The sequence below is a fragment of the Nicotiana tomentosiformis genome, chromosome 10 (assembly GCF_000390325.3).
Source record: "Nicotiana tomentosiformis chromosome 10, ASM39032v3, whole genome shotgun sequence".
Lineage (NCBI taxonomy): Eukaryota > Viridiplantae > Streptophyta > Magnoliopsida > Solanales > Solanaceae > Nicotiana > Nicotiana tomentosiformis.
In genome coordinates this window covers 75574924-75596643 of record NC_090821.1, presented here as the reverse complement: position 1 = coordinate 75596643, position 21720 = coordinate 75574924, and the positions used below count along the sequence as shown (strand labels likewise).

General features: G+C 37.0%; 1 protein-coding gene across 1 annotated transcript; it reads left to right on the top strand.

The window, feature by feature from the left end:
* Nucleotides 1-17195: 17195 nt before the first annotated feature.
* On the top strand, nucleotides 17196-19681 carry LOC104087923 (uncharacterized). Its single transcript, XM_009592501.4, has 2 exons — nucleotides 17196-18360; nucleotides 18658-19681. The coding sequence occupies exons 1-2, from the start codon at nucleotides 17276-17278 to the stop codon at nucleotides 19532-19534; spliced, it is 1962 nt and encodes a 653-aa protein (XP_009590796.1). The 5' UTR covers nucleotides 17196-17275; the 3' UTR covers nucleotides 19535-19681.
* Nucleotides 19682-21720: the final 2039 nt, after the last annotated feature.

Below are 21720 nucleotides of genomic sequence, written 5' to 3'. Positions count from 1 at the left end.
AGACCTTTCTATAAGAATCATTCTCAATAATAATATCTTACTATAACGGCCAAATTTTCTTTGAAATCAATTTTTTATGTTATGTTGTAATATATATTTTTTGTAATAGCACTTTACTATAACAGTAAAAAAATATCGGAATTGACGAGACTATTATAAAGATGTCTGACTGTATATAAAATATAAAAGAAAAAGAATCAACAATTATTTATCAAATTTAAAGATTATGTCAGAAATACCAAGGAGAAATAATAATTTCTAGTTCAAATGCTTTTCTGAAAAAATTCTATCATGGGAGAGGGAAGGGCGACTATTGTGTGAAAATACTTCACTAGTATTATTAAACTATTCTTTATAATATTACCGCTATATAACACTCATTCATGATAAAATACAAGTTGTTTATGGAACCAATTTTCATGATATGTTATAATATATGTTCTCTATAATAACACTTCGCTATAACATCTTTAAAAAACTGGAATAAATAAGGCTGTTATAGAAAGGTTCGAGTGTAGTTCAAAGTTTTTTTAGTTTATCGTGCTTGGATCTTTATTCAACTGGATTTAATTAATTACTTTTATTAATAGGCTATAACTAGTAGAATTAAACTTCAGATATCGGAACATAAAGATTCATTGTAATTAAAAAAAAAAACAGAAGGTCCATTCCCCAATATCAACCTGGCTAGATCACAAATAAAATGTCTATAGAAAATGGTGATGGGAAATAAATGAATAAACAAGAGTTTTGAAAGTAATGACTATATATAGTACTTACCTTTGAAGATTACTTCCCTTCCTCTACATTTTCCTCAGTTCAAATTTGACAAAAATAATATTATAAAAAAAATTGTTGACCAACAAGAAGTGCATATCGTGTAGTACTGTATTTCATAATAGAAAATTCACATAGTATTTTACTAAAAATTTTGTATTTCTCTATCTGTTCGCAGTTCTACGAAAAAATTATTCTTTTCAGTTTTATGGACTTATGTGTATATAAAACCAGAAAATTAGAGCGAAAATAATCACATTACTGATTCTCCCGGCTGAACTATTGTTTTAACTAATCGGAGGATCTAAGGAAAATCCCTTAGAATCATAGAATGTATCAAATTTTAATTAACATAATTATAAGCAATTCTTTTTACTATTTGGTTCTTGTTTGTTATATGCTTATTGTGCCTTTTTAAAGTTCCAATAATGTTTCAAATAATAAAAACATTCTTACTAAATTTAAGGGGTATTATCACTTTTAGCCCCGCGTCAGAAACTATTTACATTTGGTAGCCAAAAAAATATATAAAATTTATATAATTTTTATCTATAATATATAAAATATATATACAGAAAATATACAATATATATATATATATATATATATATATATATATATATATATATATATATTCGGTTATTATTTGAGAATGGATATACATCGTCATTTTTCGTAAATTTAACTGCTACTTGGTCTAAGTTCGACATTTAAATGCGAATCGGACAGACAATTCAAGATTACAAAGTATTTCATGGATGATATTTCTCAACCCTCACTTAGAGGTATTGATTTCGAATTTTGAGAATAAAATTACTCTTTGGTAGGAAACACTTGCCGTTTAAATGGATTCTATGTTTCACGAATCTAAATTAATTGAATTAGTGCATTTCAAATATCAGACGGTTAACCAAAGGAGTATGTACAAGAAGGGAACAAATGGACTAATTGTCTACCCATAAAACGGTACAGTTGAATTTATATCGTGGTTTATAGACAAATAAATCGATTTGATTTCAAAATAATTAATTAATTAAATAAAATGCAAGACATATAGTTGGAGGCCATTGAAGAACGTGTCACTTATCACTATTTATAGTTGTACCTAGGGAACAATGTCTTAGCAATATTCCCTTCGGGGCTCTCCGGTATTAACCGAAGTTGCTGCCCCGGTCCTAATTTTAACCTATCTCACTTTCAGTTTGTCTTCGATTTCACATATCGATCTATTATTCAAGTATTTAATATAAACCGATTTTACCATATACACTAACCTTGTTTGAAAATCAAGGAGATAATTGAGTATCTGGATTGCAACAAGCTGAAAAAAGCTTTGATACAAAGGTTATTTTTATAATTTTTGCTCTCAATTGATTGACAGAAAAATGGAAGCATCAATTATTAAGTGGGAAGATGAATCCAAAAATTGAAGTAGCTATCTGTCTATCAATAACTAAAGCAGCTTTGAAGCCACCTACCCCATATGTTGCTACTTTGTTATCCAATAATTTCTCAACTATAAATGCATATACTATATATATACAATTTTTTCATTTCACTTGATTGATTTCCAAGTGGCTCAATAACTAGCATTTTCAAGATCAACTCATTATCTAATTATAAGAACCAATTGTATAAATAAAGTTCAAGGATGAACGAGGTATCAGGTTTGAGTTTTGAGATTATAAAAATTCCTAGTAGGAAATGTTTTCCCTTTAATAATTTTATGCGGCACGAATATGAATTAATCGAAACTTCAGTAAGAGTGTTGAACAACAATGAGAGGGGTGGGGTGTTTTTACTCATTTTATTGCAACTCGTAACCAATTGTTCGTTATTCTTCAGTTAACTAAGTGTTAATATTTACTCTTGTTTAAATAAGAGTAAAATAATTAGCTATTAATATTTTCTCAAATACTTAGTCATTGTATGAACTATATGCCCATAATGGTTTATTTATAATTTACTAAAACAAGTTGTGAAGAAGCAAACTATACAATATTAACTTGTATTTACGATTACCCATTCATTGAGTGTCTTAGCAGTTAGTATGGTACTTAACCTATATCTTTACATAAATAACTTGCTTATTTATTTTCACTATATATATATATATGAGAAGCCCAAAAGATTAAAAGGAAAGAGGAAAAAGCCACTATTTCAGCCCAGTCCAAGGCAATAGCTCTTCGGCTCAGCCCAAACCGGGGCCCAATTTTATGCGCATACCTCACATATTGCTTAATCCCTCCGGTCCATAATAATTAATAAGCGTTTTTTTTTTGTCTTTGACACGCCCCTTAAAAATATCAATTCCTAAAAAAATTAGTATTTTGACTAAATTATCCTTAACTAAATTTTTCATTTTGTTAACTTGACACGTTGGGATATAGTAAAAAAATTCTTATATAAAAATAAATTTGAAAAATTAAAGTTAATTCCTTCTTAATAATGTAAAATAACACATATTTTGAACCAAAATTAAAAAGGTACTAATTTATTATGGACATGAGAGAGTATGATTTACTGTCCTTTGATTTAAATTAGAGACTAAACCTCAGCCGTTGATTCCTTTCATTCGACGGCCAGATTTCTTTCAATGTCACAAGTCAAAGCAGAAGAGGGGTCTTCTTTTCTAGGCACGCTCTTTTGACCAATATTGTCCCTTATCTTTGAGAGTAGGTCTATTTTGGTCCCTCAAATATAACTCTTAGCATATTTAGTCCCTTAAGTATGCTAATGTGGAGCACCTATAGTCTCACTGACACAATGTGTTTAAAAACTAACGGTGTTACCCAACTCTGATTTATGAAGCAAATCTTTTGCTCTCAAGCAAAAGTTGCCTCTTTTTTTATTGGATAACGCAAATTATCACTTTAATTTCTCATTTTTAGATAATGTCTTCTAAAATTTCGACCTTGAAAATATCTCATTTTGTGCCAGTTTTCAATGAGAAAATGACATTGTATAGCCGCTATAAAACTAATAGCCGAAAAAATATATAAAATTTGTATATTTTGTATATATATATATATATATATATATATATATATATATATATATATATTTTGTTTTTATTTTTTATTTTTTTGTATGTTAATATACAAAAAATATACCAACTTTATATACTTTTTCCGCTACCAGATGTAAATAGTTTTTGGCACGGGCTAAAAATGATAATACAACCTGGTTATTCGTTTACTTCAATAATATGCCTAGAAGTGATCCTGGCAGCTCTATTTTTTTTTTCAAATTTTAACTTTTCTTTTTGAAAAAATCAACCAAAATTTTTAAATGTATATATATATATATATATATATATATATATATATATATATATATATATATATATATATATATATATATATACACACACACACAAAACAATTTACAAATTTTATATATTTTTTCGGCTATTATTTTAACAGCGGCTATACAGTGTCATTTTCTCATTGAAAACTTGCACATAAGGGGATATTTTCAAGATCAAAATTTTAGAAGACATTATCTAAAAATTGGGAATTAAAGTGATAATTTGCGTTATCCAATAAAATGAGAGGAAACATTTTGCTTCAGAGCAGAAGATTCGCTTCATGAATCAGAGTTGGGTAACACCGTTAGTTTTTGAATATATTGTGTCAGTGAGACTAAAGATGCTCCATTTTAGCATACTTAAGGGACTAAATATGCTCAAGGTTATATTTGAGAGACCAAAATAGACTTACCCTCAAAGATAAGGGACAATATTGATTAAAACCTCCTCCTTTACCCGTTCTTTTCTTTCCCAGTGGTCTAATCGGGTTGTATGAACACTCATTATTATTATGCAAATATGGTGGTGAAGAGTTGCGTCAAATATACCATTGTGGTCCGGTCCTTCTATGGATCTTGCGTATTGCGGGGGTGTTTACCCGTAAAATAGTACAGTTAAATTTATACGTGATTTCTACACAAGTGAATTAATTTGATCCTAAAATAATGCAATAATCGAAAAAATACACAATACTTAGCCTTAGAATGTAGATAAAACAGCAAAGATGGTGATTCCGTGAACATGGTTTTCGAACACGGCAATGATGAGATCAAAAAGCAAGAAGGTGAGATTGTATAAAATTTTGTATATAATATTGTATATATTTTTGCTAGAAAATTCGTGTGTCCCTTACAATGGCAACTGAGCTCACTATTTATAGATATGCCTATGGAAAAGGTCCTAGGATCATGCCCTCCTTTAATGCCAATTATGAGGGTCATTGATGAAGATGTAACGGTGAACATAAGTGTCAAATTCTCTATAACGGACCGTCGCTCTTAATTTTGTAGAATATTCCTTAGTAAATGATATCGGGCACAGAGCATTTAATACACCTTTATAAACATTATCCTTTCCGGTGACAAGCAGAGTGGCTGCGTTCGGTCCTCAGCCATCCCATCTTGGATTCCATGTGTCCTCCTTTTAGTCAGTCACGTGTCATATCATATTTTACCCTATACAAATAGTCCCCCTGCTTTTCGGTGACATAACTTTATTTTACCAAAAAGTTGGTAGAAATACCTTTTTGGCGGAAATTACTATAATTCCCTCTGAAAGTCGCTGACAATTGATTAGACGCACGTCTCTCCATATTTAATGCCCCGAACACGCGTCATCCCATGATTCAGCACAACTTTTACCGATAATCGAGGTAATCATGGCCATGAATTTAGCCGCCAAAATTTTACTTATACGCAACTTTCTTTTCCTTTACGTTTCACAATTGCTTGAGCTTTTGATTTGTATCTTTGTTTTCCATCCTTTTTCTAATTTTCTTCAAACACAAACTTTTTACCTTCTTCTTTTCCAATGGCTTCTTTCTACGTGCTGGTTCTACAAAGAATAAGAACAAAATGAAGGATTCCGTTCCTCCAATAATGGGTTCCATCATCCCAAGAAGGCTTAGTACTTCGAAGGATTTTGAAGAGAAATTTCCTACTGCTAACCCTCGTACATGGGCTGTTAGTAGGTACCATTCTTCCATTCATCCTTCCAGTATTCCTACTATGAAGGAGGATTGCGGCTGCAATGAGTTGGAAATTATCACTCCTGATTTATCGAAGAGAGTGGCCCTTCCCAAGGAAGAATTTACATACTTTTTCACGTATCCCTTTACTTTGGGTGTGTTTTCTTTGAGCGGAGAGCTTGATTCCGTGATTGCAAAGTCTTTCCTTCGCTACCAGGTGTGTTTGGCACAGGTAAGTCCTTCAGTGTAGAGGAAGATCGCTTGCCTCCGACGTTTGTGCCAAGAAACTGGAGAAGAGCTAACCTTAGCTCATATGATGAATCTATATTCCCCCACAATCTTCCGCTGGGGAATGATAAACCTTTGCAAATGTGGCCACCATGTTTTTTTGTCTAGCATAGATGATGACATCGACCGTGGGTGGATAGAACGGTTCGTTGCAGTTTCCACCAATGACATCATTTCGACAACGGCTTCATCCTTTCCGGTCGCTTGGAACCGCACTCGTAAGTTCTTTGTATAATATTCCACTTACTAGATATTCTTCTATGGCCATATCATCTCTTCACCCTTTTGCATGTTTCAGCAACTCTATAGATCCCACCGGTGGTGGAAGGTTTGAAACGGTGGGTTCAAAAGATCTTGGACGTCACAACGCCCAAAACTCGTTCGTGGAAAGAACTAGCCCTTAAATACGGGTGGAAGGCCAAAACTTATGGTAACTTTAATTTACCTTGCTTCCGTTTTTGTATATGAAGAACTTGGTTGAACCCTTCTTACTTGTTCATGGAATTAAGTCTACATGCGAGTTATGTTGATGTCCCCGAGGAGGACGTTCTGGTTGATCCTGCAAATGCAGCGAGACTGCTTCAGGAAGCACTTACTCGAACAAGTATCTATGGGCCTGTTTCGGGTAAAAATACCTCTTAACAGAGTCCCCGGCCGGAGGATAGACAAACAAAGAGAAGATGTTCCTCCGCGGCCAGGGAAAAGAACAAAAAGGGCAAAGATTGATGCCCCCGAGTCATCTCCGGTGGCGATGATGACTGGTCATCCTTCTGGGTCGGTCATAGACACTGTGATGATCGATGATGATGAAGAATCTAGTGATGAGGGGGCTTATTTACATAGAAGGCAACGATCCTCTTCATCGCAATAAGATGCTCAACCTGTTGAGATAGTTGCACCAACTGAAGGCGACGTCTCAACACTTTGGGAAGAATCTAATTTAGTAGAATATGCCAACTCCCGTTTTTGGCCCTAATTGTTGTAACCGATGATGCGGGGCTGAGTACCAGGTCCTTGCCGTATTTGGTTGGCAAATATTCAACAGTCGGCACTGCATTTGATGTCTGCTTCTCATTCTTCAATTCCACCAGCTTCATCTCCACCTTCACCAATACCAGCAATTGCTACATCACTTCCATCTTCATCCACTCTTCCACCAGCAGTTGCTACATCACCTCCATCGGGTCGCAACTGATCATGAAGAATGTATTCCTCTTCCACAGCCCCTAGTTCATGGGAATTTGGGGCAAAATTATGTTGCCCCTTCTGAAGATCCACAAAGGAGGAGGAACATTACTCTTTCGATCTCTACCTGATACAACTTGCTATCCAAGCCAGTGGAGCTTGCTAATTATCTGAAGTCTTTTGCTTCAGAAAAGGACTGGGAAAATATTGAGGCACTCTCGGGAGAGTGCTTGTTGAATAATGTCATGCACAATGCTGCAGTGGTACGTTCTTTTCTTCCTTCGTTACTTCTTCTAATTTAGTATGATTGTATTCTAAGATTTACTTCTTCTTGCTTTGTGGGCCAACTTTCTTTCTTCTGAGGGTCTTCAAAGGTTGATTTGTGAGAAGGAAGAACTTACTTCTGAACATGATCAGCTTTTGGCGGAACGAGACCAGACTGTTCTCCGCCTCTCGGAATTGGAAACCAGAGCTACTGAGGCCATTGTTTTGGAGGCTCGTTTGCAGCAAATCGAGCAAGAAGTGGTAACCCTTAGCCAAAATATTAGTCCGTTGAGGGTTAAATTTGATGAAGCCAAGGCCAAATGAGCAGAAGTTAAGAACGTCATTCTTGCTGCAGCCGATCGTGAGGCTGCCTCGGCTGAAAGAGTAATTAACTTAGAGGCAGCCTTGAACTCCAAAAGTGAAGAGCTTGCTACTATGAAGGTGAAACATGCCAAGCTAGAAGAGAAGTACAGGAAAACTATCGAGAATAATAGGCTCTTTATTTCAATTGTTCGTGAGCTCGACGTCAGTCTCAAATATGCTAGATCCGTTTGGGAAAATCTTTCCGCCGAGGTTACTCAACTCAAAGAAAAACTTAAGCACCGAGGGCTTCCCTCATTGTTGAAAAAACTTATTCCATGTATAGCATGAGGAGAATTTTTTTGAAAGAGGCCAAAGCTGGTATCATTGATGTTGATGCCGAAATTGCTAAGGCCCGAGAGCTTGAGTTGCCTGCAAAAATAGACTCCCAACGCAGTCTGATGCTCAAGGTTCTTCTGATTCCGGTTCCGAATTTTCGGAAACTGAAGAAGGATCGGAAGGCGATGAGGCGGAAGACCAAACTGGGGAAAGCGTTGAGCCATCAGTGGAACCACCTACTCTTCCCGGCAATGCGGATACTTCTCTTCCTCCTAGTTCCAAAGGCGCTGTAGTTTAGCTTTTTCTTTCTTTTCTCATTTTTTACTTGTAACGTTTTGGCTTGCTCTTGTGAATAAAGACATACTTTTTTGTTCATATATCGTTTGAGTCTTACTTTCGTTTGAATATCCATGGAAGCCTTTAACTTTTGCATTTGCTCAAGCATTCTGCGCATGTTGTTCAAATCGCGCTTTACTATATATAGTCTCGAATGCCTTTTATTCGAAGCATTTTGGTTCTGAGTATTATCCGTTTTACGTGAGGGTTTTTATGAATTTTTGTGCAAGTTTCCCTTTTACGTGAGGGTTTCTATGAATATTTGCGTACGTTTCAGTTTTACGTGAGGGTTTTTATAAGAGAGGGTCCTCTTATGTTTACGGTGCTCTTGAAGAGGACGTCTCATGTTCATTATGGCACTAATATTTGAAGTACTTGTTTAACTTTCAAATGACAAAATTAGCTCATCGTTCTGACAAGAAACAAGATAAAAGCAAAAGGATTTCATTTTATTCCTTCTATTTTCAGGAATTACATAAGCATTTTGCTATGCAGAAAAGAAATTGCCATTACTTGTGGCTATCTTGTACAACTTCTTTCTACGGGGCTGGCTGCACAGTCCCAGTTGATGTGGCTGTCATTGTTTCCATATCCTCGTATCATTCCCCCTGGTGTTTGAATGCGAAGAATGCGAATTGGAACACGGGAAGTCTTGTATATTCGAAGGTCCCACCAATGAATTGCTAGGTAATCCTTCACTCGGTAACATATCTTGTTTACTCTTAGGAATCCATGCTATCGAGAGAAAGAATACCTAGCATTCCTCTGGCAGTTTGTGCCCGTGAACGGTCGGGTAACCTCTGTTCGGTAGCAAACTTAACTTCCCGGTGGGAATTTGCTTTCAAACCAAAGATTACCTAATAATCCCTGAGTGGAAGCTTGTTCGTTTGCCTTGCTATCAATGGTATTATTGTTGTTGTCTTCGTAGTATGCTTTCTGTCACTGCCTCGTTATAAACCTTGCCAGAAAAATCTAATTTTGACAAAAACTGAACGAAGGGAAAAAAAATGCAGCACATACTTTCTGTTTGAGTGTTGTTCATCTGCAATAATATCTTTTGAGGTGTGCCACGTTCCAGTTGCTGGGCAACTTGTCCCCACTATGGTTCTCCAACTCGTATGAACCTTTCCCGGTGACAGCTGAAAATCCGGTAAGGACCTTCCCACGTTGGACCTAGCTTTCCCGTGTTGAGTTCCCGGGTATTTTGTGTTACTTTTCTTAGAACCAAGTCTCCTACTTTGAAAAAATGGAAGTTGGCTCTCTGATTGTAATATCGCTCTATCCTCTGCTTTTGAGCTACCATTCTTACACGCGCCAAGTCCCTGCATCCCTCGAGCAGTTCCAAGTTGATTAGCATTGCTTCGTCATTCGATTCTTTATTTGTCTGAGAATTTCTCAAAGTGGGTTCACCTACTTCAACCGAGATTAGGGCTTCAGAACCTTACACTAGGGGAAAATGAGTTTCTCCTGTACTTGATTTGGCCGTTGTTCGGTAGGCCCATAGAACTCCGGGCAACTCTTCGGGCCATTTGCCTTTTGCTGATTCCAACCTTTTCTTAAGGTTTTGAATGATCACTTTGTTTGTCGACTCCGCTTGACCGTTTGCGCTCGGATGATAAGGCAAAAATGTGATTCTATTTAATTTTAAGTCTTCGAGGAACTTTGTAACCTTTGCACCGATAAACTATGGCCCATTGTCGCATGATATCTCTTTTGGTATTCTGAACCTGTAAATTATATTTTCCCACAGGAAATAAACCACTTCGCGTTCTCCGATCTTCTGGTAAGAACCTGCTTCCACCCATTTAGAAAAATAATCAGTCAAAATTAAAACAAACCTTACCTTTCCGGGAGTTGGTGGCAGCGGTCCGACGATGTCCATCCCCCATTTCATGAACGACCATAGGGACAGAAACGAATGTAAGGGTTCTGCCGGTTGATGTACTAGTGATGCGTAGCGTTGGCACTTATCACATTTTCGTACGAAATATTTGGCGTCTTGTTCCATGCAGGGCCAATGATATCTCGCCCGTACCAATTTCAGCACAAGAGACTCTGCGCTTGAATGATTGCCGCATATCCCTTCATGGATTTCTCTCATGACATAGTCAGCTCCTGACGCTCCTAAACACCGGGCCAACTGGCCTTGAAAAGAATTTCTATACAATTGGACTTTCCTGAAGCTATAACGTGCAACTTTGGTGCGTAACACCCATGATGCTTTGGGATTATCAGGCAACTTTTCGTGCTCGAGGTAGTTGATTATTTCGTTTCTCTAGTCCCAGACCAGACTAGCCGAATTCATCTCATAGCAACCATTTGTATCAAGGACTAAGCTCATCAGTTGTACCACCGTTTCAGACTCCGGTCCCTTTATTTTCGTCGATGAACCTAAGTTTGCTAATGCACCCGCTTCTGCATTATCCTCTCTCGGAATATGAGTGATTGACCATTCACGAAATCGTGCCAAAAGAGCCTGGACCTTTCCACATATTGTTGCATACATTGTTCTTTGGTATCAAAGATCCCGTAAACCTGATTTACCACCAACTGTGAGTCACATTTGATTTCGATAACCTCGAAATCAAGTCCCCGGGCCAATTCGAGCCTTTGCAATCAAAGCTTAATACTCTGTTTCATTATTAGTTAAAGGGATCATGCTGACGACTTGCCTTAAGGTTTCCCCCGAAGGCGTGACTAAAACTATTTCGATCCCGGACCCTTTTAAGTTTGAGGCTCCATCCGTAAATAAGGTCCAAACCCCCGATGTCGATTCTGACACCATTACTGCCTCCTTGTTTGCTAGAGGCAGCAGTCCCGGACTAAAATCGCGCTTACCGCAACTTTTGAAATTGTGAGGTAGACTAGCAATGTTTTGCCTTCTTTTGGTTTAGAGAGAAATGGAGAGCTTGATAAGCACTTCTTAAGGTCCCTCAAAGCCTGCTAGCACTCTAGCGTCCATTCGAAATTGTTCTTCTTTTTGAATAATGTAAAAAAACTATATCATTTTTTCGACGACCGGAAAATGAACCTGCTCAAAGCTGCTAACCTTCCTATGAGTCTTTGGACTTCTTTCACGTTTGATAATTGGTCGAGGATGTCGTCTATGGCCTTGATTTTATCGGGGCTTACCTCAATTCCCCTTTCTGAGACCAGAAACGCATGGAACTTACCGAACACGCACTTTTCGGGGTTAAGTTTTATGTTATGCTTCCTCATGACATCAGATGTTTCTTGCAAATGCTTAAGGTGGTCACATGCATTCAAAGACTTAACGAGCATATCGTCTATATAAACATCCACGGTCTTTCCTATTTACTTTTCAAACATCCTATTTACAAGTCGTTGATAAGTGGCTCCGATATTTTTCAACCCGAAGGGCATTACATTGTAACAATATGTACCAAAATTTGTTATAAATGAAGGCTTTTCCTGATCTTCCGGGTTCATCTTAATTTGGTTATACCCGGAATAAGCATCAAGGAAACACATTAACTCGTGCCTGGTCGTGGCATCAATCATTTGATCGATATTTGGCAGTGGAAACAAATCTTTCGGGCACGCCTTATTAAGATGTTTATAGTCTACAGACATACGAAATTTATTTTTCTTCTTAGGAACTACTACTATATTGGCTAGCCAGTCTAGATATCTTACCTCTCTGACCGAACCGATTTTAATCAAGCAGGTTACCTCTTCTTTGACAAATTTATTCCTGGCCTCGGCAATAGGGCGTTTCTTCTATCATACCGGTGGTACGTTGGGATCCAAAATCAGCTTGTGCACGGCTATTTCCTTCAGGATACCTATCATATCCTCGTGCGACCATGTAAAACAATCAGCGTTAACTTTAAGGAATTCAATAAAACCAGACCTGAGCTCAGGGTGCAGTGATGTTCCCAAGTGAAATTTTCTTTCTATGAATTCCTCGAATAATGCCACTTGCTCTAGTTCCTTTGCCATGAATTTTGTTGCGTCCGTCTCTTCTGGAAATTGGAAATATCTCGGCACCTGATATTGATCTGATGACTCTACCCTTGGAATAACCTCTTCTAACTCGGGAGTAAGCGTCGGTTCCTGTAATTGCTATGTCGTGCGCTCCTTCCCTTTGCTACTGGAAACTGAGACTGCATTCATCTCCCTCGTTGCCTGTTAGTCACCTCTTATCTTCTTCATTCCTTTGGGCATTGGAAACTTCAGCAATTGGTGATACGTCAAATGTACAACTTTCATCTCGTGTATCCATGGCCTTCAGTACTCTTGTAGGGAAAAAATTGACCCCTCAAAGTCCGCCTATCCATGTCGTAGTCATCTTTTGATTTTTCTATGTTCTTCTCCCGTCCTTTGGCCGATGATGTAGAACCGGCCTGGTCATCTTCGATCCTTATCTTCGACTCATACCAGTTGTGAACATCTGCCCAGGTTGTTTCTTGAAACTCAAGCAGGCTCTCCTTCAGCTTCCGAGAAGCGTCTGAACTTCTCGGATTCAATCCTTTGGTGAATGCTTCAGCTGCCCATTCATCCGGGACGGTCGGGAGCAACATTCTTTCTTTCTGGAATCGGGTAACAAACTCTCGTAACAATTTAGATTCTCCTTGTGCGATTCTGAATATGTCGGCCTTCCGGGCTTGTACCTTTCTGGCCCCAGCATGAGCTTTAATGAAAGAATCCGCGAGCATCTCAAAGAAATCTATGGAATGCTCGGGAAGAAATGAATACCACGTTAGGGCTCCCCTCGTGAGAGTTTCGCTGAATTTCTTTAGCAACACATATTCAATTTTGTGAGGAGCTAGATCATTTCCTTTAATTGTCGTTGTGTAGGTGGTAATATGTTACTGTGAGTCTGAAGTTCCATCATACTTGGGAACTTTAGGCATTTTGAAATGCTCCAGGATTAGTTCTGGTGTCGCACTTGGATTTTACGATAATTGAATATACTTCTTCGAGTTCGGGCCTTTCAGTACTGGTGGTGCGCCCGAGATTTGATCCATGCGGGCATTTACTTCCCTCATGAACCGTAAAATATCATCTTTGAATGAATCGTTCTCGTTGTTAAGACTTGATCTACTCCCTCTAGCCCCATCGGAGCCAACTTTACCCCTGGAGTGTTGTTGTCGACTCTTTGCGTTGTTTGGTCTGCGGGAACAACGGGAGGAATCAGATCGCGCTTGTTTGCATTATTCGAAGCACCTAATATCGCCTGTTTCAGTTCTGTCATAACCTGATACTGCCGTGTGAGACATCCTAGAATGATTGCATGTTGCTCTTGCACGATCCTCACATCATCCACTACTTGCTCCTCGTCGGCATCATCGGAATTTGTCTCCCGAACCTGTCGAGGGTACCGTCTGTCATGCACCGGCGTGGCGTCATTCCCCTCATTTCGGTGTCACTGATTGAGTTCTCGAAATGAGGCTGATCCCCTCGAATTTCAGGATTGTGTGCATCGTTAACAGTGTTATCTGTTATTTTTGCGATTTTTTCTAAGACAAAATAGTCAAAACACGTTAGTAAAAAAGGTAAGGATCAATTTAATTGCACGACTATCTAGGCCTCACGGTGGGCGCCACTGTTTACCCATAAAACGATACAGTTAAATTTATACGTAGTTTCTAGACAAGTGAATTAATTTGATTCTGAAATAATATAATAATCGAAGAAATACACAATACTTAGCCTTAGAATGTAGATGAAATAATAAAGTCCTGATTCTGTGAACATGATTTACGAATACTGCAATGATGAGATCAAAAAGCAAGAAGGTGAAATTGTATAAAGCTTTGTATAGAATATAGTACTCCCTCCGTTTCAATTTAGATGAGGTGCTTTGACTTGGCACAGAGTTTAAGAAAAATAAGAAGACTTTTAAAACTTGTGGTCTTAAAAGTTTATGGGGTAAAAGCTTTGTGGAGTCATGACATTTGTGTGGTTATAAAAACTTCTCATTAAGGGTAAAATGGGCAAAATGAATAGTTTAAATTTGAATTATTTTCAAATTTAGAAATGTGTCATTTATTTTGGAATAGACTAAAAAGGAAAGCTCCTCATCTAATTTGAAACAGAGGGATTATATGTTTTTGCGAGAAAATTCGTGTGTCCCTTATAATGGTAACTGAGCTCACTATTTATAGTTATGCATAGGGAAAAAGGTCCTAGTATCATGCCATCCTTTAATGCCAATTATGAGGGTCATTGATGAAGATGTAACGGTGAACATAAATGCCAAATTCTCTGTAACGGATCGTCGCTCTTAATGCTGTAGAATATTCCTTAGTAAATGCTACTGGGCGCAAAGCATTTAGTACACCTTTATGAACGTTATCATTTCTGGTGACAAGCGGAGTGGCGGCGTTCGGTCCTCAACCATCCCATCTTGGATTTCACGCGTCCTCCTTTTAGTCAGCCACATGTCATATCATATCTTACCCTATACATGGAGCTTAGTGCACCGCTCTGTCCTTTTAATGGTGGTGAAGAATTGCGTAAAATAGATCATTATAGTCCGGTCCTTCCTGGACCCCGCGCATAGCGGTAGCTTAGTGCACTGGGTTGCTTTTTTACGGGGGTGAAGAGTAGTGTTTCAAGAACTAAACTCATGAGTCATCACTGTCAATAAATTTCAGGATGTGAATGGAGATCATTCCTTGTGTGTGATGTTTGTATACCAAGGAGCTATGTTTGTCTAATATATATATATATATATATATATATATATATATATATATATATATATATATATATGTCATAGGTTCGAGCCGTGAAATCAGTTATTAATGCTTGCATTATGATAGGCTACTAATTACATCACACCCTCTTAGGGTGCGACTCTTCTCCGAATTATGTATGAACGTGAGATATTTTGTGCATCGGACTATCTTTTTATATAGTAGTGATATGTGTTCAAACAACAATTATATTTAGTAAGATAATTTGATAAAAAACATCGCAAATAATTAAACACAAACGGTCCCCCTGTCAATAACTTAGATCTTTTTAAGTAGAAGCCTAAAGTCTAACTCTATATTAAAGAAGTTCTTTATCTTCAGAATAATGAAATATATAAAACATCCACAGTTGAGAGCATAATTAGGTAATGTTCGTTACTATCCGTAGTGGGTCCATACAGCAGTTGATTCTGAAGATACCCTTCAAGTCCTATCTAGTATCTACTAGTTAAAGATGGGGCAAAATATAAAATTGGTCGCACGGCTGAAATTAATATATTCGATAACAAAAAGATTGTATAAATTATGTATATTATATGTATAGAATATATATATATATATATTATAGGCTATTATTTTTGGAGCGGTTAAAAATATATATATTTTTTAAAAGAAGATTAACGTCTCGATGTCACGAGTCGTGCAATCCAAACATGATGCAACCTGATAAATAACTAGAAAATAACGCGATCAGTTGTGTACAACCAATTAAATTATAGTTGTACAATTTTCTAATATCCAAACTTACTATTTACTTCCTCCGATCTACTTTAATTAATTTTTTGACCTTTTTATGGTCCACAATATTTAATTTTTTTCAGATATTAAGAAAGAATTAATTTCCCTTTTTCAAAGTTGCCCTTAGAGTAAAGAGTCTTGAAGTATCTGCTTATATTTTTATGAACAAATTAAGGTTAATATGATCAATTTTATTGTTAATTAATGTTAAAAGGTAAATTTCTTAATATGTGTGAAAATAGCTAAAAATCAATTAAAGTGGACCAGACAAAGTAATATCGTACCATACATGGCCTATTAAAAAGGAGACACTTCCTAGAAACTACTCCTTTCGTTTACTTTTATTTGTCCACTATACTAAAAATATATTTTTATTTTTACTTGTCTATTTTAACAAATCAAGAGAAAGACAAACTTTATTTTTCTTGTTTTACCCTTATCATTAATTACTCATTTCCAAAATTATTTCCCAAGACTCTTTGAATGCTATCATTACGAAGGGTTATAAGGTAAAATATATACTACAATTATTATTTTTTGAGGGACGTGAAAAAACTAAAGTAAACAACTAAAAGCGAACAGAGAGCGTATAATGGATTATCTATTCAAATGACTTAATTCCGAAACTTTTAATTAATAATGGAGGAATCTCATTCATCGCATAAACATATATTACTCCCTCCGTCTCATATTATTTGTCGTGTTTCTCTTTTACACGTCTTTTAAGAAAAATTAATTGAGAAAGAGATTAGACTATTCTACCCTTATTTATATCTTAAGATATAATCTCTCTTTATTAAATATTTATTCTATTTATGTGTTGTCTGTATCTTCAAGAATAATTATTACTAAAGATAAAAAAATAAAAAAATAATTAATTTTGTGTTGAATTTCTAAAATAATAAATAATTTGAGAGAATTATTTTTAGTAAATATATATATATTAATATGAGACGGAGGAGTAAGTTTTTACACAGTTTTGTTTTTTTAAATATTTATAACTTTCATTCTTTTAACTTTACCGTACAACCTCAAATCTCAACTTGCAAGTTGTCTTTGTGCCATTTTGGAGACTAGAAAGAGTAGGCCCCTTAGGGTGGGGTCCAAAGAGAAAAAAAATATATAGCGGGGCCCTCAAACATAAGTACATTTATTTGTCTAGATATTATAAGGACAGTACTAAAATCAATATAAAATCTTTTTTAATCTCTTTAATTATTTTTATACTATTTAATTTTAGCGAAACAGCTGGAGAACTATAAGAAAAAACATCCTTCTCTGGCAAAACAAATCTTTTTCTCTCACTTTTTTCCACTCTCTTTCCTAATGGACCCTCCACCGTTTTCAGGCGGCCCAACTTCCACAACAGCCGCCGTGCCGCCGTCGGGAAACGTCAATTATGCTGACTCAGCAGATTCCTCGCCGCGATCCCGCCACACAGAATCCTGGGACGAGAAGCCGCCACACTCCGCTGCCGCTGTCGGCGGTAAGCTCCGACTAATGTGCAGCTACGGCGGGCACATATTCCCTCGTCCCCACGATAAATCTCTCTGCTACGTCGGCGGCGAAACCCGCATTTTCGCCGCCGACCGTAACACCTCCCTCGCCGACCTTTCTGCTAAGCTCTCTAAAACCCTACTCGGCGGCCATCCCTTTTGTTTAAAGTATCAGCTTCAGAATGAAGACCTTGATTCACTTATCTCCGTTACTTCGGATGAAGACCTCGAAAACATGATCGACGAATACGACCGTATGAATATGAATAATTCATCATCTTCTAAAGTCGCTCGACTTCGTTTGTTTTTATTTCCGAGCAAAACTGATACAGTTGAAATGGTTCGAGAAAATTTAATTAAATCGAAGACAATTGGAATGGTTAGAGAAAGTTTAACGAAATCCGATGATTGGTTCGTTAATGTTTTAAATGGTGCGAGTTCTGCTACGGTGTTTTCTGAAACTTCGTCTGTAAATTACCTTTTGGGTTTGGATGATGACGTGGAAAATGTTAAAGATGACGTGGAGGCACAATTAGAGGTGAAAAATGGTGGAAATAATGTTACGGTTAGTGCGCAGGATGTTATTCAATCGGTCCCGGATTCTCCGATGGTTGAAACGACGTCGTCTTTTGGGTCGATGTCTTCTTTGAATTTGCCGCCGATAAAGGTTCATGTCGAGGAGAATAAAAAAGGTGGAATTTTTGAGGATCAATTTTCACAGATGACTCTTGGGGTAGTGAAGCAGAAGCACGAGGAAGGAGGATTTGTGGATTTATCTTCGCCGCCGGCACCGGCTGTTTTAGTGCCGGCGACGGTTGTTTCCGGCGTGCAACAGCAACAGCTACAGCAGCCTCCGCAGTTGCAACCAAAGCTTGTTATTCCATCTGATTTGCCTTCCCCTGATTCAGTCTCAAGGTAAATTATTTTAATATCTTTACTTTAATGCATGGACGGTGTAGAAAAATAGTAAATGTTACTTAAAAGGTAATTGCAGGTAATTTTACTTGATAGTAATAGCATTGATTGATAATTTAGAAGAAATATTAATTAACTTGTTCTAACAGGTTAAATTACCGTGGTAGTGCGTATAACTAATTCTTAAAATATATGTATGTTGAAACAAACCGTACTAATTGCTTGACAAATGTGTTTTGCATAGTCTGATCCTTTTTATTAGTGCTAAAATTAGGATCTTGATTCAATTTGGTGCAGTGAGGGTAGTGTGACAAATCCATTGTCTAGGCAAAGGCATTTCTTTTATCAAGAACCAGGGGTTCAATTCCAGTCGGGGAGTGGTAGGATTTCTGGTAATTCAGTTGATCCGAAGATGAGCGATTCGATTGGAAGGGCTCAGGTAAAACAGCAAGTTCAGGATACTGGATATGCATTGCCAGTACAATATGATCAGCAACAGCAAATGCATCAAACTCAACAGTTTGTTCATATGGGGCAGTATATGCAGCATACGCCTTCCGGCCCTGTGCAGATGGCGTCTTATTATCCTATATACCCTTCACAGCACCAAACTCATCCTCAACAACACCCTGCTCTCGAGCACCAGTATCCCGTTTACTTTATTCCTGCAAAACCTTCCCAAGGTTACAGTTTGCCGTTGCAACAAACAAATTATACTGAGCCTTCTCAAACAGTCCCTTCTGCTCGTCCCCAAACACCTCCTATTATGGTCACTCCCACCGCAGCTTACAATCCAGCTAGAAATCCTCTGACATCTAAACCTGAAACAGTTGCTGGTACATACAGAACTGGAGGTGCGGGTGCAGCGGCTCCACAATTTGTTCAGATCACTTCGGGCCAGCATCAGCATCAGCATCAGCCACAGTATATGGCCTACTCTCAGATTCATCACCCTTCTCAGTCAATTCCTCCTACTTCAGCCACTACTGCCAGTTATGCATACGATTTTGCTGATCCTACGCATACAAAGATGTACTACACTCAGCCTCCTTCTCCCCAAATGGCTGCTCAATATCAAACAATGACATCGGCGCCTGCAGTTAGCTTTAAAGAAACTTCTTCTCAGCTCCCCGTTGAAAATTTGAAGCAGCAACTTAGAACTTCGCAGGCATGAAACTGTGAGTTGAACATGAAGAAGCAATTTTGAAAAGTTGGTTTGGTAAATCTTAAATTTTCTGTTAAATGCTTGAATTTTTATTGTTATTGGTTGGTCCAAATGTATAAGTTATGGGTAATAAGAAAGTTGGGTGTTTCTTTTCTATTCTTCTGTAAGTAATGCTGTTATTACCCATGAAAGCATAGTGGTGCAAGATCTTACGGTGAAATTGCAAACTGACATTACATCCTCAATTCAATATATGGTTTTCAGAACAAATATAAAATTAGTGCAAGCCCTGCATATATTTGTTGAGTACATTCCTCTAACTTGTTGTTTATGCTAATTGTATATGCCTTGTTTCGTTAAGATTGAGATGTGAAATAGGGGGAAATTGTCCATTAGTTGATGAGCAAGGCTTTTTGACTGCAATACCTAGCTCACTTTTACTTGTCACGTTTTGACTTTTCACGTTCCTTAAGAAATAATAAATAAAGTGCATAATTTATCATGATACCCATATTAATTGATGCATATTTTATTGGATTTGAGAAAATGATTTGAAACGAGTAATAAATATTGTGGGTATAACATAAAAAAAATTATCGTTCTCTTGATATGAGTAAAGTGACAAGTAAAAATGAAAATCTATTTTTAGTATACATATCAAGTAAAAGTGAACGGATGTAATATTTGTTTATTTGTTTTTGTTTAACTAAAATGCTCCGCATCTTTATTTTTATTTAACATCACATTAGAATATCGCATTTCCACAACCTGCTCCCTATGAAATATATATATATATATGTGTTCACTGATTCTCATGTCACTTTTAATGTGGTGCTAGATTACTAACCTTATGTTTTTTTTTAAACTTCATTACATAGTTAATTATTACTATATTATATTTAAAAGGTACGAGGTTTATGACAAAGTTTGTACTATGTTGTGTCACAAGCTGCCAATTATTTGCTGCAGACAGTTGAAGTTTTAAGCAAGGTGGTTTGCTGCTGACTCCTTGCCATGTCATAACCAGCACATTTATATGGCTCATTTCAATAGATAACTGATGTGTTTACATATAGATTTTTCTTACTTAACCAGGGTTATTCAAATATTTTTACATCATTAAATTACTTAACTATTGTAACTTTATAAGATGATATGATCCGGTGTAATTTAGGCGATCAAATTTTACCATTTATTCAGGCCTTGGTGGATAATGTTTATCCGAAAAACGGATAAAGTTGAATTTGTACGTAGTTCTAAGGATATGTGGTGCAACTTAATACAAATCATAAGGATAAATAAAAATATCAAGTATGGATTGCAAATAATGCAAAATAGATAAGATTGTAAAGAAGATGAATTTTAGGACTAAACAAGTAGAATCAATTTTAGAAGTTTGAAAGAACAACGCTTCACTTATAGGAGAATATGGTGCTTGAATTACAATGTAAGCCAAAAAACTTGCCCTCTACAGAAATGATAACCATCCCCTTTATAGTAGAGAGATCTTACTTTAGATATAATTAAAAATACACAGTGGGAGATCCATGATAAATCAGTTTTTCCACAATTCCTGCCAAGATTCTCTCCTCTAGTCAGCTCTTGTCTACGAGCTCGATATTGACTCGAGTTTTCGGTCTTGACTCGAGCTCTCGATCTTGGCTTGAGTTCGATTCTGACCCTTGAATTGATTCAGGGTCAATGTTGGTCGGTCTCTGGATCATAAGCTCGATAACTTTACCTTGCATCATAGTTCGATTTGGATTCGAGCTTGATGATGATATCGAGTTCGACATCGATCGGCCCCTTCGGGCTCGAAGCTTGTTTGTACCATCTTTGGAACCCATTTCAAAGTCTCACTTCGATCGATTATCTTTCGAACTCGATCAAACGTACGAAGGCCGAAATCTATTTCGACCGTATACAGATAGTCCCCTCGTTTCTCAGGAAGAACGTGCTGAGAAACGATGTGATTTTTCAACGGCTCGATCGGATTATAAGCTGACGTTTTCATTAGGCTCGATCATGATGCACGTGATAGCTGTCCCATCGATTTAGTCTTTCAAGGTATTTAATGCATGTCAGACGATGGTCGGCCACCGCTGATAGTGAACCGACATTGCTTAAACCTATAAATAACCCTTCCTTTTATCATTTACCATTTTTATATCTTCAATCTTCCAAATTTCCCAAGT

Excerpts from the sequence above, each read along its gene's own strand:
- LOC104087923 (XM_009592501.4), top strand. The coding sequence starts at position 17,276 with ATGGACCCTCCACCGTTTTCAGGCGGCCCAACTTCCACAACAGCCGCC. Across the intron at positions 18,361-18,657 it reads TCCCCTGATTCAGTCTCAAG|TGAGGGTAGTGTGACAAATC; the intron begins GTAAATTATTTT and ends AATTTGGTGCAG.